Genomic DNA, 16,917 nt, shown 5'->3' on the forward strand with positions numbered 1-16,917 from the left:
TGAAAATTGCTCTTGTTAGTTAATTTCCGATTATAAGCTATAAGGTAACATATGGTTCCACTCAGTATTATAATTTAGTTATAAATTGATCATATTTATGTATTGTTCAGGAAATGCTTTAATGGATATGAATTTTATATATAATTTTTTTTATATGTGTATCTTATTGAATAGTAAAACATTTATTGGTTGGATTGCTGTGTCAACATTAGTGAATCAAAACATACCAAGCAAATATAACAGACAAAGGAAATACAACATACCAAGCAAAGAAAATGTTGTGCTGAAGCAAATCAAACATAGAGAATCAAATTATCCATACCAAGAAAAATAGCATACTGAAGCAAATAAAACATTACGAAGCAGTGGTGATACAAATATCACAACATTAGGAATATTAGGTAGATGTGTTAGCGTCGACCCTCATGACCACGACCATTTCCTCGTTTTGGCTGTTGCTGAATTGAGTCGTACGCACCAATTGCTCTCAAATAATGCAAGTAGTCTGGGTCGATGTGTTCACGACCCTGACCCTTTCCTCGTTCTGACTGCGGTTGAGATGAGTCGTACGCACCTATTGCTTTCAAATAACGCAAGTAGTCTGGGTCGATGTGTTCTTCTGGTTCCTCAATGCGTGTCAATTGGTAGCGTTTGAGCTCGGCTTTGCTTAGCTTGTATACATTAGTTACTCCCGAGGTTGAGCTTCCTTGAGTGGTTATTGATGTGGCTGGCTGAGCTGTGCTAACCGCTAATTGATCTGGCGGTTGTTGTGGCTGGTTGAGCTGTGTTGACTGCTTCTTTGATTCCATCAGAGTGGTAGCTGTGAAAGTTAACCAAATATAGATCTTTAGAATAAAGATAAAAACGTATTAAGAACATGCAATCCTAGCTAATTGACAAACCTATCTGATGAGGTAATTAGGGAAGACTAAACTGATAAATCTATGAGAGCTAGATCTTTGTTTATATCTACAAATTCAAACTACTGGTTATCTTTGAAAAACGTAATGCTTCAAATCTTAGTGGATATATGAGTCTTGAGGTGTATTAGAAAGATCAGATAGATGGAAGAAAAAGATCAATTGTCTAGATGTCGATTACCTGCTTAAGATAATGCTCTAATCTAACTCGTGTTGATTGGAACAGAATTGGGATAGGATTGTGGTGGCTTGATATGGATTACGACATATGAGAGAGACTTGTGGTGGGTTGAGGTAAGAGATGAATGGATTAGCGTAGAGGAATCTATAGGATGACTCCATATATCAAGAAGATGCGGCGTTACTTCCAATGGGTTCGTCCAATGGGAGCCAATGGTGAGGATAACCTAGACTACTAATCTAAACCGTTGAATCATTCCAATCCAATGGTATAATTTTTTTTTTTTTGAAGTTTCCTTCAATCAAATATGAAATATGGTTCTAATTATGTTATTCAAAAATAATTGTAGGGACCGTACATGAAGGATCCAAAATTGCAATATATGGAATCACATATTAAAATAAATTGATACCATAGAAATACTAATTTTGTTTAGATGATATAAATTATAAAAATCTAAAACCAAATTCTTAAATAAAGCAAAAACAAAGTCTTCATAGCATTATAAAAAAATAGCTATACTTGATGTAGTTTTAACTATCCAAAAAATGAAAAGTGCAGATAATTAAGAATGCTATTGTTTGGAATGAAAGAGTCGTATTTTTCAAAACTCTAAAAAAATCAAGTATATTGGGTTGTTTAAAAACAAAAAGAATAGCTTAAGTAATCATAAAAAAATTAGGAATATATCAAGTCTCAGCCATGACTTCTTCTTATTCCTCGCATCGAGGGTTTATATGTTGCTCCTTTTTTGTATGTTGCTCCAAGTACAACTGCTTTGACTGTGTAGAGTTTTGACTCGGGATTTGGTAGCAAACACATACTGTATAGAATCGACCAAAGCCAAGATTCTGCACCTCTTCATACTGCTTCTTTATAACAAAGCCAAGAATCTAGCAACAATATGTTCTCTTTCTAACAACAATAAATTCATCTCAACAATGGTGGAACAAAAAGAGTAGTAATAGAAACAACTGAAAAGATAATCTCATACCAAACAACATTTTCATTTATACAATGACATCATAACAAAAACGTAACTGTCACTGTGATTACAACCTTCGGAAGAGGATTCAGACACATGTTACTTACCAAAAAGATCATACGTTAGCTACATTCATGAGAGAACGATGGACTTTGCACAAAAAAAAACACTTGGCTATTACACTAACATAGCCTTCTACGTCCCCTCGGACCACTTCCTTCACTCCTTCCACTTTCAGAGCCATAGATGGGGAGACCTCTTCTAATTGGTTCTTCATCTCCCGGTAAAAGAGGGACTTCTTTTTGAAGCACCAAGAGCTGATAAATCAGATTTGGAAATATCAAGCCTGTCTCCAAATCTGTTACACGGGCCATGTCGATAACTTGTTCGTACATAAGCTGGCCAAAGTCGATTTCTTTGCGTTTGGACACAGCATACAGGAGGCGGAGACGCTTTTTCATCATCAAATCAGAATCCGGACCTGGAAGCCAGTTACGCTCACACACACGGTACATAACTTGGAAGGGATTGAGCAGAGCATTTAGATTGAATCACGTCCATCCAGAGCATTGACCCCCGGTGAGGTGTGTGATAGCCTGCTTCAGCACAACGTCTTTCCACTGAAAGGAGTGTTCAACAGACGGTGTCATCATCAATTGGTTGATCACCGTGGGGGAGAAACGGTACACAAATCCCCGAATAAGAGCTCCATCCTCGTTGAATGGTTTGTTAGAGATGAACTCTCTCACAACTCTAGGACAGAACGGGTTCACATGCAACACCGTGTAACACCACCCTATGTTATCAATAACCCTAAAGACATCCTCTAAAAGACGATTCCTAGGATCTAGAGAACCTTGAACCACAAAACCTCGGAGACAAAGAGAGCGATACCGGATGGTGGCTTCGTGGCTGTGATGACGCCGAGAGTAACCCCCGATTGGTGGGACGGTCCTGGAGAATATGAATCGACTTTCTTGTAGACGTTCATCAAACGACTTGAACGGGGCTCGCGATCGGAATTGGAAGTGTTCTCCATATGCGTTATCAATCTCGATAAACCTCCGAATCCTAGTTCGAACAGAGGAAGAAGGATTTTGATCAGCCATGGCGAGGAGATTGGATTGAAAGGCAGTTGAAATATAGAAGAGGAAGGGTCGAGTTTTCCCTCGTTAAAAAGGAAGAAGAAGCAATTAAATCTTCCCGAGCGGTTCATATATATGTTTAGTGTTTGTCATATATTAGCAATGTGTGTCTTTAGTCTATTGATAGAGTAGCCTTTGCATAAGCTCTTGGCCAGGGTTCGAATCCTGATATCAACATGTGTTCTTATTTTCGGCAAAATTTCCATTTTTGGCTTATATAAAGAGTTAATGTATTTAATCATTCATGGGTGTCTACCTATAATTATAATTATTATGTTTTTGATCGAATGAGTTAAAGAACTTAGTCCTAAGCAATGCTAACTAATCATCTAATACATATTCTCAAATCACACGGCAAACTTGAGAAATTCTAAACTAATTCTACTATAATTAAATAAAAATCAGATGATCAATCTGGTATAGTAGTTGTAAATTGAATTCGGAATTTGAAATATTTCTGAACTGGTTTGTTATTTACCAATTGTTGTGGTAAATATATATAGATATTATCATTTTTTTTTGGTTTCTATAAAGATTACAAAGATCACATTACATAGTTAGCCGTCATTATATTTTGATCTACACATATTCCAATAAGAAAAAATATTCAAATTCTTAAACTAAATTGATCAAATAAAGCGATTGCAAAATGTAAAATAGACCAAGAAATGAAAACCGGTTACACTTGTCTCATTTTTATTTATTTTTTAAATGTGTTTGCCTAGATTAAAATAACAGCATAAAAATTATATTTTCATAACTAAATTTAAACTACATAGATCACAAATACAAATATAAAATTATAAATCACTTATAGAAACCAAGGGTATTGAAATTTCATTTGGTATAGACTACTCACTCATTCGTACATCAAGAAAATATAATGATCTATCAATCATTATTTTTCAAACCCATAAATATATAGATACTAAAGATAGATTTTATTAGCAAAAGAGTTTATAACCAAGGTTGTTATAACACTGCAAAGCAAAATTCAGAAAAAGAAGAAACAAAGCATAGTCTTAAATTAAACAGAAGAAAGAAATAAGACTTCATCAGCCACATTTGGCACGCTGGACACCTTCAAACTCAACCCCATCAGCACTCATCCTCGCCGATTCATCTGCATGATCACCCCCCCCCCCCCACTATCAGATTCCCCATCAACGTTCTCTCCTGTCTCGACCACGGGTTCTGGGGCTTCGAGAGGACACCTTTGTCACAGTTAAAGTCTGGGATTTGCCATTCAAATTGTGATCTGATACCTTCACAATGAACTTCCTTGTTTGCCCGATGGTATCAATCATGGCTTGAGGCACTAGAACTATGTGATCCTCTCCCACATCCTCATTGGCCTAACATATATGTAGACATTATCAGAATACATTTCCAAAGTTTTAGTAATAATCTCTTTCTAAATCTTATAAATATACAAGTTTCCAATTACCTGATAGTATCTTTCAACTAACTCAGCAGCTTTCTTTCCAGTCAACTCCTCACCAGCATCCCCAAGAACAACAAATACGGCTTGATCCTTCTGGTCATAAACAGAGAGTTTAGACAGGTACCTGTAATAGAGAGACATTAATAAACGTTGCAGTCAAAGAATGTATATAACTATATATAAACCACTTACTGCGCCACACCATCAATCTCATTCTTCCCACATTTCTTACACATAAGGGTTGTAGGTCCCTTGGTCGCCTTGGTATGGCACACACCGCAGCCTATATAATACCACTCAGAACCGTGCACAACATCATCAATAGTTGCTGCGCACTCAAACCAAGCAACCTGGAAACATGTTTGAAATTAGATGCGAGCATCAGAAATTGAGACTATAATACCTTAGCGGCTGCCTGATTCATATAGGAAAAGAGGTCTCCCAAAGTCGCTAACTCAGGCTTGGTGACCACCTATGCATTAACCCTGTTGGCAACATCTAAGTTCGAGTCCAGCTTAGTGGAAAAAGTCAAATCAGAAATTATGATATCGTAATAACTGAACTGATATTCCAAATCATGAAACATAAACATTACCAGCTGAGATAAGACCGGGTTTCTTGGACATCACTATCCAGAAATACCCGTGAAGACGCCATAGAAGATAGAGAGAGGACTCCTACAACAGAAAGATGACATGATATATAAGCAAAATTATGACATACCTAAAGTAAGAGAATATGTATATCAATACAGAATGTGTAATCAGTTCAGGCCTTGCTCAGTCTACTAATAAATATTCACATATATTTTAAATGCTTCATACCTAACAAACTCTAGAGTCAATTAAAAAATAGCTCTGTCAGCCTATATCAATAATTATGCACCACATAAAATAATGCCTATTATAAACCACCATGACATATACGATCCGAACCATAACTAACAGCTTAAACAACAATAAAAAGTTAGTATTACAAACCTCCAAACCGTTTCGGGTTTAAGGTGGTCACTAAGATAACACGGGCAGTGCCTACAGACGCCTTGAACTTCTCACAGAACTGGAAGGCAGCCTTGTCCCAGAGGTACAACTTCAGAACGGGGTCGCTGTAACAACACAAACCATTCAGTAAGATAAACCATATGTGTATGCTGAAGAAGTTAGAGAACAACTCACTCATGTGTTTGAACATGAAATTCAACTCGGCGGGATGCAGCTATCTCTGTTTCATCAAGAAGAGGACCGTCACTGAGAACCTGCCCATTCACAAGTTTGATATTGCCTATATAATCTGCAAAGAAGATAATAAAAATCACTGTTTTATATCTTATAAATCCAAGCAATAAAACCTAAATTTCTGAGTCTGTATGAAAACACTATCCTAGGCAACACTCTAGAATCAATTAAAACATCTATGTGGATTAAAGCTGGTGAGAACTTACCATAAAGATCACCTCTTTGATCAGAGGCAGCCTCGAATTCTCTGTAACCATGGATCCGGAACCGATCCTCAGGGAAGTTAATGGAACTGTCCTCGAGATTATAGAGGACAGAGTTCCATGAGAAGCTAATGGTGACATCTGGTTCAGCTACCCGATAAATAGGCTTGCTCTTTGATCCAAAAAACTTGTTGAGTCGGTAAGTACCACCGGCCTTCATGTGACGCAAGTAAGTCTCAATCCTTCCATTAGGGATGAAACCCTGGATAACATTTTCCTGTTACAAAAGAGAAGTAGTTAGAGAAGCTAGCCAAGATAACTTGAGTCGAAACAAAATTTACTTATACATCTAACCCACAAAAGTATACTCATGATGATGCTAACAACAACTTAGTTATTAGGGTGATGGATGTTGTTCAGATATAATAAGACATTTATAGCAAATATTTGGTTTAAACCGCTGATAAACAAACAATTGCATAAACTATAATTGCAAAAAGATATCGGTTTCTACCTCTTCATCGATGAGGATCATCTCGAGGCCAATAAGCACCTTCATCTGAACATTCCAAGCCTCCCAAAAGTGGATCAGACGAAACTGTATCTTGCCGTCATATGGCCCGAACGTCACGTCTCTGAAGGTAATCGCCTTCCCAACGATAGCCTTGCCTTTATCGCGGGAAGAGACAGAGGCTTTGTACTTAGCGCCGATGTTGAGGCCGGCAGAAACACCGGTTTTGCCGATTGACTTGCTCGGACCGGAGGAGGCCGCAGAGAGAACTTCTGTTTCACGGAACTGACATCGCCGGCTTTTTCATCGCCGGAAGAGACACTGGTTTGATTGACGGGTTTGACCAGAACGGAGGGAACCGTAGCTTCACCGCTCGCTTTCACTGACTCGGAAACATCGGATAACATCATCGCGGAGGGTATAGTATAATCGTGAGGAGGGAATAAGATTTGGTGAAGATAAGAGGTGGAGTGCGAGATCTATATAGAACCTCAGATTGGGAAAGCCAAAAGGTTCAATTAATGAGATCAAATAGTGTGTAGAAATGGAGAGGGGATTGATTGCTGGGGACGGGATTGATTGCTAGTAAGCCAGAACGGTGAACGCATGAAACGAAGACGACGGAGAAGACGAAGAGAAAGGGGCCGATACTCAATTTTGGACATCGCGTGTCTGACGTGGCGGAGAGCTGTTCTCCCATTGGCTGATTTTTTAATCTGACGTGGACGTCCTCTCTACTCCTCATATAACCCTTTTAGTATTAGTTAGATTATATATTTTTTTAAAGATTTGTTGACTACACTTACTTTTAGATTTGCTTCATAAAGCATATATTGATTAGCTTTCTATAAGGGTTATGTTCGTATTATCTTTTAAAATTTGTGCTGAAATATAATAAAAAGTGTTGATAAAAATTTAACTGCTGATTATTAAGCAATTTTTTGTCTTTTGATTATAAGAAACAGCTTGAAACTCATAAAGAAGTTATCTTTTAGCAATATGTATTTCATATAAATGAATTTCTCTTGTTAGTAGCTTTTTGATAAAAGAGTTGTAAACTCAATGAAAGCGAAATAATATAGTGGTTCAAGAAAGAACATAATAACAACCTGGTATTATTTTAGATGGTTTTAGAAAATTTTGTGATATGTTATCAGTTTAGATGATTTTTTAACTTTATATCTATCTTTTAAAGTTGTTATTAGTGTAGCAGTTTTGATATCAATTGCCCATACTTAAATAGGAAAAGTTTGGAGAGGAAACCTAGCTCTCCCATCTTCTCGAAGATAGCCTCCGCTTTATTAACATTTTGGTAACATCTCGTGCAGGTGTTTAAGAATGTAGCGTAGGCGTAGCCCTTGATCTTATTCGGATGCTTCTTTCGAAAAACTTATCAGCTTCTTTCAAACCCAACACTTTCTCATTATATCTTCTGGAGAAAGATCGATCACAAAAAAAAAGATTGACCACCTCTTTTTCACAAAGCACTGAAGATGCCTCAAGTGCTTTAGAGAACTTATTTGAGTCACTTAGACTCTTGATAAGGTTTCTCAAGTGTGAAGGCTTCGCTCGATTCCCAATTTTCTCCCACTTTTTTAGCAAAGAAGTGATTGGTTTATTATCACATCTTCTGTCTCTTACATCATGTACTCTTTTTCATAAGTATATCTGCTTGTTTCATCATTCCTTTTTTGTGAAAACCAGACACCAACATAGTTGGGAATCGGACATCAAACTCAAGACCCGACCACTCATACTCTTTGTAGTACATCTTTCATACTCCTTTGATATCATCTAGAATTCAAGAGAGATTGAATCCTTCACTGTCAAGCTTTACTGTCTTCTTGTATAGATTCCATATACGGTAAACATCTTTACTCTTTCATGCTTCACGTATAGCCTCATGAGCTCCTCATACGACTCGTGATCTTTCACTTCCGATGCTCTCTTGCTTCTCTCTTGGCACCATGTCAAGAGCTGTGCGCACATGAAGCATTGTGATCACTTCACAACCAGCCAGAAGCTTTTCCATTGACCGCACATCAGATTCAGCAGCGTACACTTGCAAAATGCTGTTCACGGTGAGGCCAGCGGCGGAACTAGGTGGGGAGTGGGTGGGGCAGCTGAGTGGGTGGGGCAGCTGCCCCCCCCCCCCCCCCCCCCCCCCCCCCCCCGATTTTTTTTTTAAGTGTAATTTTAGAATTTTATTAATGCCTTGGATGAAAATTTGAATTTATAAATATATTACTAGTGTTTTGTTGTTTTGCCCCGGGTAGAAATTCATCCTAGATCCGCCACCGGGTGAGGCTATCGAGCTTAACGTTGTTTTCGTTCATTCCTCTCAAGATCTCATCGACCTTACCTCGGTTCCCAACAGAACTGTATAGCAACGTCGTGGAGCTGTACGGTAAAGGTTTCAAGAGAAAACCTAGCTCTCTCATCTTCTTGAAAGCAGCTTTTGCTCTATCGAGGTCTTATTTGCTTAACTGTTTAGTAAAGCGGTGTACATAAACTCACCTCTCAGATTCTCAGGGAGCTCTCCAGGAACTTGTATGCTTCTTCAAAAATCTAACACGTTCTCAATCATATGAAAGCGAGCTGTGTAGTCTTCAGGTAAGAGACTGCATATATATCTTCGTTCAACCATCAGCTTTTATACTCACCCTAATACTTCATATATTAGAAAGTTTCTTATTTTTATATTAAGTAAATTTTCACATTAAGTATTAAAACTTCTATTTTCTGTTAATGTACATTAATTTGGAAATCATGACATTTTTTAAAAACCAAATTTTTTTTTCATTAGCCTATTTTATGTTCATATAAATAAATTTGGAAATCATGACATTTTTAAAACTAATTAATTTTTATTAGCCTACTTTATTAGATAATTTACATTTTTTATTAACAGGTAATTTTTAAAATTTTGATTTCCCATTCACTATAACAATTAACATTTTAAAGCAAGTTGTAAAATGTTAATATTTATTTTGTTAGTTTAAGTTAAAAATAGAATATTAATTTCGTTTTTAATATAATTTTAGAAATATAAATAATTTCTATAAAAAATAAACTAATATAATGATGTGTCATAATAAGATTGATCGGTTTAAATCCTACAATGACTTATATCGTCAACTTTTATATATAGTATAGATTATCTTTACTTGAGATCACAATTGTTCTGTGGCGTTTTGGGCCTTCCAAGTAATTTCAGCAGCGAGTGATAAAATACAAATTTGCTTAATGAGGTTGTGGGAGCTATTCCTCCTTCTTTTCCTTTTTGTATCTTATATATTAAAACATAAGTCACAACCTTGATTCATGTGTGATTTTTTTAAAAATGGATCTAATAGACCTATTCCTAGAAAATCATCTTACATTAATCTCTAATCTTATCATTTAAATTTTGGGCATACCAGAAATTTTTATTGGGCTATCAATAATTGGATTTAAACAATAGATGATCTATTGGATTTATGGATAGTATAAATTAAATAGATATAATTTAGTGTTGTAATACTATACTTCCATATGTTAATTATTTTAATATTTGTCGATGTTAACTTTTAAAATTATATAAAAAAAAATTTAGATAACAAAAATCATATTATCTAACAATGATTAATATTTACTACCTTAAACCAATGAAAACAAATTTAAAACTATATAGTTTATTTGAAAAATTAAATAAAAACTAAATGTTTAATTATTTACTCGATAATATAAATCTACGAAGCGAAAAGTTTAATTTTTTTCAAACTTTCTAAATTTGTGAAATGTTACAATATCTTTGAATATGACAATAAAATAATATTTTACTAATTTTTATATATATAGTTACGATTTTATTAAAGAAATAATAATCCAAAAATGTATATATAGAAAAAGATACAAATACATGTGAAAGTTTGAAACAATCTATTCAATGAAAAAAATATACCGTAAACTTATTATGTTATAAAAATTGATATACACATATATATTATAATATATACCAATTTAGAATTGAAAAAAAAATGTGTATATAAAAATAATTGAAAACAAAAATCTGCGCGGTAGACATATATTTATAAATACCAACAAATATTATATTTTCTAGCGTTACAACCACTTAAAAATTATAAGTACCATATTGTGACAGTTGTCCCAACACTATTTCTTATTACTTCTCTAAAAAAAACACTATTTCTTACTTCACTTTGACCCCGCTTCTACCACATTCGAAATCCAAAAGGAACGGTTGGTCCATAAATAGTTTCACTGGTCTAGCCCTTTTTTACACACCACACAATCTTTCTTACTGATTATCACAAAGTCAGAGGTCTTTATTTCAGAAGAATATCTGATTCTTCACTTTTATCCCGTTTGGCTATAAAGGCGGCAGGCACAAAAGATGTTGGGGAATAAATATGAACCACATAATTAAGATCCTAGAAGCTTATAGACAATGGACTTTATCAATACCAAGTATATGGACCCACCCACCTTTCTTTTTCTCGCTCACTCATACAAATGATCCTAATTGATTCTCTATGTTGTTTTCTACTAATGCTAATATCACCGACTCTGCTTGCATCTGTGAAATATTGCGATTTATAACTTATAAGTCCTACAAATCAAGTTCACCTGATCAAGTTTTAGTTCGAAAACAGCAGGAAATGTAGTTTACTTAGAAATGTCCAACGCTTGGAAAATTTAAAATTGGTAAGGATATGGCAAAAGACAAACAACCTTTCGAAAGAATAATATATGGTGTACAACTTACAAGGCGAGATATCTCAAAAAGATTAACGTATGGCTGTGACGAAAACGAAAAATATCACAATGATGTAACGTGCCATTTCACACAATCCAGTAGATTATTGCCTAACTTTCATCAGTACCAAAGTCTAACATTCTTCGTCGGATTAGTCAATTTACTCTGCCTTTTGACCCCTCTGGATGATTTTATTATCTACTAGTGTATGGATTCTTTGGGTACGATGTTAAATTATTAGTTAAGCAATTAATATAAGGTTTTTTATTGTATGCAATTTTTTTTTCGTAATGAATTTCAGAACTACTGTTTTCTACCACATGCCGACTCACGGTATTGAGTTATCTTATCTTGTATTTTTTTTTTACTTTCTTCTAAGTGATGATTGTCATATTAGATAGATATGGTTTTCCACTAGAGGTTGGAATTTATTGCAATCGAAGATATGGTAACAATAACACTAAGACACGAAAGCCACACACCAACCACTTTCTCCTCTTTGAAACCCAAAGTGCCAAGGCACAAGCACAACGAGAAGAAAAATATGTGGCTGAGGAATTATGTTATAAATTCGGTGAACGTTGGTAAATAAACATAAGAATAAACGAGTGGTCTAGAATTCTTCATCTTTCATTCCACGTGTCCTTATTCTGTAGAACAGTCGGCTGAATGTAAGAATCAGTGACCTGGACAAAAGTGCAGTCAAGATATACTATATTTTAAACTAAAGTGTAATTAACTTTTACTTCCACCCAAAATGAGATACAATTAATTTAATTTGCTTTTATATTATATGCTTGACAATGATTTAATTAAATTATCTTACACAATTAAGAAAATTGATTACGACCTGCACAATGGATAAACATATTAATACGAACAAGTTGAAAATAATTATAAAATGTCACGAATACGTATCTGAATATATTATTAAATATATATGATGTGTATATATCCAGGCTTTCGTAATGGAGCGACCCACACCAAGTATTTTCTATAGGCAGAAGATATTTAACTTAATGTAAAAATACAAATATCTCATTTAATTTTGGATTTTAATTCATTTCTGATTTGAAATTTCCCACTAAGGTTACAATATAACTACCAAGAACTGAAAGACTACTGAGACAAAGGAGGTTGGAATGGTCAGTTGATCACAATGATTTTACAAATTTCAAACTAAAACATAAGATAATTAAAAAAATGTTATATATGTTTTTTTATAACTTACATAACTGAAATCATTTAAACACTTATAAAAAATCTGCTGATGAATTGTAAATTTAAGGATTTGTATATCGGGGTTATTTATGAAATAACCAAAAAAAAAACTAAAATTAGTTTTTAAGAGAGAGAGTAGAGAGAGATAGGAAGAAAGAAGGGGAGAGAGAATGAGATTTTAGTTATTTTGTGAATTTTGGTTTTTTTCTTAGCTACTAGATGCAATTTCCCTAAATCTTATAAGTTTACCACCACAAAAAAAATAATTGTATTTATCTTATTAAATTAGAAGTACTTTAAGTTTTTGTTTGACAACTTAGATAGTAGTTAAAAAAATAATGATGTTTGTAAACATGGATAGTAGTAAGTTAGAAAAAAAAAATAACGGGTTTATGCTATTAAAAAAATTAGAAATCTATTACATTATATTAAAAAGTAATGAGTTTATGTTACTTGATATACATACTCAAATCAAAATAATAATTTAAAATTGATTTATATTAAAAATTCATTCAAAAATATACATATATTCAAAATTTGATTTTTACTAACATATTTTCCAATAACCATTGTAAAAATGTTTTCAATATATATAAGAAAAATACAATACAAAGCTCAATTTCAAACACCAACTTAAATTATGTTTTTTATATTTCACATTGAAATTTAAAAATATAATATATGTGATTATTTATATGATTGTACGTATAAAATATTATTAATTATAAGATTACTTATTTGATGGTATGTATAAAATACGATTAATTATATGATAACATATATTTTTGTAACCTATGATGACACATATAAGATATATAATAGTGATTAGGGGTGGGAGTTCGGGTTCTTTCTGGGTCTGTTTGGGATTTCGTTTCCGGTTCAGATCTTTGAGGATTCGGTTCGGATTTGGATAACCAATTTAAATTATTTTAAAAAAAAATTAAATTTATTATATGCTTTAATTTATAAAAAAAATCTATAAACAATAGAATATATTACATATAAATTTGAATAAGATATGTCAGAGTACTTAACTTAACATATAAATTGGTTTGTTTTAAATATTTGGATAGATAATTAATAATTATTTAAGTATTTTGGAGTTTTGAGGATATTTTAACTATTTTAGATATTTACGTTTGATTATTTGTATATATTTTCAAATATTTAAAAAAAACTTAAAAGTATCATATATATTCTGGATGTTTTTATATATATTAAATCTAAAAAATAATTAATATATATAAGTATATAAATCTATTTCAGAAACCCAAAATACTTCGGTTGTTCGGATCGGATTAGGTTTTCACTTCTTCAAATACCAAAATTTTGAATAATTCAGATATTTAATCAATTTCGGTTTGGATTTGGTACTATTTATTCGGATTGAGATCAGTTCGGTTCTTCGAATTCGAGTTTTGTGTCCAACCTTAAATAATGACATAAAGAAAACAAATAGCATCGTATTTAAAAAAAAAAAAAAAATCTAGTTTAAGTGTTATAAGCTTACCAACACAAAAGCTCAAATCATATGTAAATATGTAATGTCTTCCAAACTAAATTATCTAATGATAAACACTTGAAGAAGATGAAATATTTTATCCAGAAAAAAAAAAGAAAGCTCTTGAAGTGGAAACCAATGAACATGAAGAAGCCAGATAATAGCGAGTAAGCACAAGATATCATACTCTCGTGAGTATGACCTTTTTTGTCCCTTCCTCTAATCTACTGGTGGCTCACATTTCTCCGTCCAGCAAAATCCTCTTTTTTTTCTTTGCTTACGAAATTATATCTCCCGAGACAACTACAGAAAAAGAAGATTTAATTATATTTTTAGAAAGTGACTGCAGGAACGAGCGACGCGTGTCAATGTGGGTCATCGAAGGTGAGCCACAAGATTTCATCTTCTTCTCGAGCGTTCCATGGAGAAACCAATAAAATAATTCAAAATTAAAATAAAAATCGAAAAAGCGCACATACCAGAAGCTGACGTGGCATCCCTCCTTTTGTCTTCCTATTTTTCTCACCACCCCCAAACTCTTCTTTCCTCCACAAATCTCTCTCTCTCTCTCTCTGCTTTCTTCATTTGCTCTTTCCTTCTTCTTCCGGCTAAACAACACCGTTCAAAGCTTGTTCCTTTACTCCGACCGAGCACAGCTTTCTTAAAATCTCTGAGAGCTAGCTATTTTCTGAGATCTCTATCAAACGGACGGAGAATAGAAGAAATTAAGCTCATTTCAACCTCGAGATTCAAAAATTTAACCTTTTTAGTTTCTTTAATTAACCTCCGGCGAGATCTCTAAATCCGGGAAGCTATGGCGTCGTCTCCGTTGACTACGAATGTTCAGGTGTTGACTCAAAATCTTTTCTCCTTTATCCAGATTAGCTAATGAATCTTATGCCCTTTAGAGAAGAAGTTGAGTTTTTTTTTTTATTCTAAGTTTGTGGTGTGTTGCAATAATTACATTGCTGGGCTGTTATTAACATATACAAGCGAACTGTGTTTGTAAATGTAACTAGGATCTCTGAATACAGTTAAAACCGTTTGATTTTGTGAATGAAAATGTATTATTGAGCAACTGAAGTAGAAAGTAAATGAACCAAATGCCACTTTTGTTATAAAAGTACAAAACTTTAATGTTTTCCTAAAATAAAAGTTTCCCCTTTTGGGCTTGGTGGTGGGTTGCTTCAGGGTGCCAAAACTACAGAGAAGCAGAAGATACAATTCAGCGACCAAGAGGGAAATGACTATGCACCCAAGGTTTTACTTCTATTTGGCAATCTAATTAATGTGTCACATATTGTTATGTCAAAAGTGAAGATCTTTGACTCAGTTTATCTTTCTTGCTAGGTGAGGAAACCATACACGATAACAAAGGAAAGAGAGAGATGGACTGATGAAGAGCACAATAAGTTTGTTGAAGCATTGAAGCTACACGGGCGAGCATGGAGGAAAATAGAAGGTAATAACTGAATGATCATTTTCTACCAAGTTATATATGGTCTTTAGACTCTTTACCAATACCTGAACCACCAAAAATATATATATATATATGTTTGTTTCACTAAACAGAACATGTGGGTACAAAGACTGCTGTTCAGATTCGAAGCCATGCTCAGAAGTTTTTCTCCAAGGTCTTTAAAACTTATTTGCAAATAATATGTTCACAGAAAGTACCAAACAAGGGATCATTGTCCATAGCATAGATTGTCTGGAGACTTGTGACTTAGCACTGTTATCTTGTCTTATACACAGGTTGCTAAAGAAGCATCTGGAGGTAATGGGAGCTCGTTGGAGCCAATTGTGATACCACCTCCTCGTCCCAAGAGAAAACCATCACATCCTTACCCACGCAAGTTGGGGAACGAGGGAGATCAAGCAAGCAGATCAGTTTCTCCTTCAGAACGAGACAACGGATCTCCAACCTCTGTGTTGTCAACCGTTGGATCAGAAGCCTTGGGTTCCTCTGATTCACATTCACCTAATCGAAGCTTGTCCCCGGTTTCCTCTGCATCACCTCCTGCTGCTCTTCTCGCAGCTACTGCAAATGCACCTGAAGATCTTGAGACTCTGGTAAACCCATCTACGAAGCTGGAGTTGTTTCCAAGAGAGAGCTTGGTCAAGGAACCGACAAAGCAAAGCCTTAGACTCTTTGGTAACACAGTTTTGGTATCTGATTCAGGCGTGTCCTCTTCTCTAACAACGTATTGTAAGTCACCTATCATTCAGCCATTACCAAGGAAACTCTCCCGTTCCGAAACATTCCCCATGGTGATAAACCCACAAAAGAAACTCTTGAGCTGTTGGATACAACAAGTCCCTCCTAAGCAAGAAGAAGTGGAAAACAGATGCTCAGATTCAGAAAAGGCTGTTCAGAATGAAGGATCATCGACTGGATCAAACACTGGTTCGGTGGATGATACAGGACATACGGACAAGAGCTCAGAACCACATGAAACAATGGTGTGTAGGTGGGAGTTGAAACCAAGCGAGAGGTCTGCATTTTCGGAGCTCAGAAGAGCAAACTCTGAGTCTAATTCAAGAGGGTTTGGTCCATACAAGAAGAGAAAGATGGTTATAGAGGCAGAACAAGAACAGATACGCCTCTGCTTATAGTTATGACATTTTCTTAATGTTCATCAAAGTGTTTTTTTTTTTTTTTTTTTTTGTTGTTGTTGTTTTATTTTGTTCTCCGAGCTGTTTGTTGTTTTAGGCATAATTTGTTACTGTAAACCACTTGTACAATTTTTTTACTCGAGTTAATCTAGTGATTATGATGGTAGAACCGATTTGAACACCAAACCAAATTTAA

At 34.5% G+C, this 16,917-nt stretch overlaps 2 protein-coding genes and 1 long non-coding RNA gene across 3 annotated transcripts; 1 reads left to right on the forward strand and 2 right to left on the reverse strand.

Moving 5' to 3' along the window:
• Window positions 1–208: 208 nt before the first annotated feature.
• Window positions 209–1,597, reverse strand: LOC111206321. Its single transcript, XR_002658529.2, has 2 exons — window positions 1,102–1,597; window positions 209–820 (listed from the first exon to the last, which is right to left on the reverse strand). It is a non-coding gene; the product is annotated as an uncharacterized LOC111206321 (long non-coding RNA).
• A 2,797-nt stretch (window positions 1,598–4,394) lies between these two features.
• Window positions 4,395–7,034, reverse strand: LOC106404337. The gene is made up of 11 exons (XM_048768152.1): window positions 6,969–7,034; window positions 6,628–6,909; window positions 6,117–6,390; window positions 5,851–5,965; window positions 5,656–5,780; window positions 5,318–5,352; window positions 5,160–5,237; window positions 5,079–5,090; window positions 4,868–5,025; window positions 4,679–4,799; window positions 4,395–4,586 (listed from the first exon to the last, which is right to left on the reverse strand). The coding sequence occupies exons 1-11, from the start codon at window positions 7,032–7,034 to the stop codon at window positions 4,395–4,397; spliced, it is 1,458 nt and encodes a 485-aa protein (XP_048624109.1).
• Window positions 7,035–14,591: 7,557 nt separating this feature from the next.
• On the forward strand, window positions 14,592–16,887 carry LOC106387719 (protein REVEILLE 1). The gene is made up of 5 exons (XM_013827630.3): window positions 14,592–14,952; window positions 15,297–15,365; window positions 15,456–15,567; window positions 15,678–15,739; window positions 15,861–16,887. The coding sequence occupies exons 1-5, from the start codon at window positions 14,920–14,922 to the stop codon at window positions 16,719–16,721; spliced, it is 1,137 nt and encodes a 378-aa protein (XP_013683084.2). The 5' UTR covers window positions 14,592–14,919; the 3' UTR covers window positions 16,722–16,887.
• Window positions 16,888–16,917: the final 30 nt, after the last annotated feature.

Source organism: Brassica napus, chromosome C9, assembly GCF_020379485.1.
Source record: "Brassica napus cultivar Da-Ae chromosome C9, Da-Ae, whole genome shotgun sequence".
Lineage (NCBI taxonomy): Eukaryota > Viridiplantae > Streptophyta > Magnoliopsida > Brassicales > Brassicaceae > Brassica > Brassica napus.

Bases quoted from the DNA above. Each gene is read 5' to 3' on its own strand.
- LOC106404337 (XM_048768152.1), bottom strand. From the start codon at position 7,034: ATGATGTTATCCGATGTTTCCGAGTCAGTGAAAGCGAGCGGTGAAGCT. The intron at 6,910-6,968 runs GTCAAACCCGTC...CGGCGATGTCAG, and splicing joins CTACGGTTCCCTCCGTTCTG to TTCCGTGAAACAGAAGTTCT. The intron at 4,800-4,867 runs GTAAGTGGTTTA...TCTCTATTACAG, and splicing joins GAGATTGATGGTGTGGCGCA to GTACCTGTCTAAACTCTCTG.
- LOC106387719 (XM_013827630.3), top strand. From the start codon at position 14,920: ATGGCGTCGTCTCCGTTGACTACGAATGTTCAG. The intron at 14,953-15,296 runs GTGTTGACTCAA...GGGTTGCTTCAG, and splicing joins CGTTGACTACGAATGTTCAG to GGTGCCAAAACTACAGAGAA. The intron at 15,740-15,860 runs GTCTTTAAAACT...TCTTATACACAG, and splicing joins CTCAGAAGTTTTTCTCCAAG to GTTGCTAAAGAAGCATCTGG.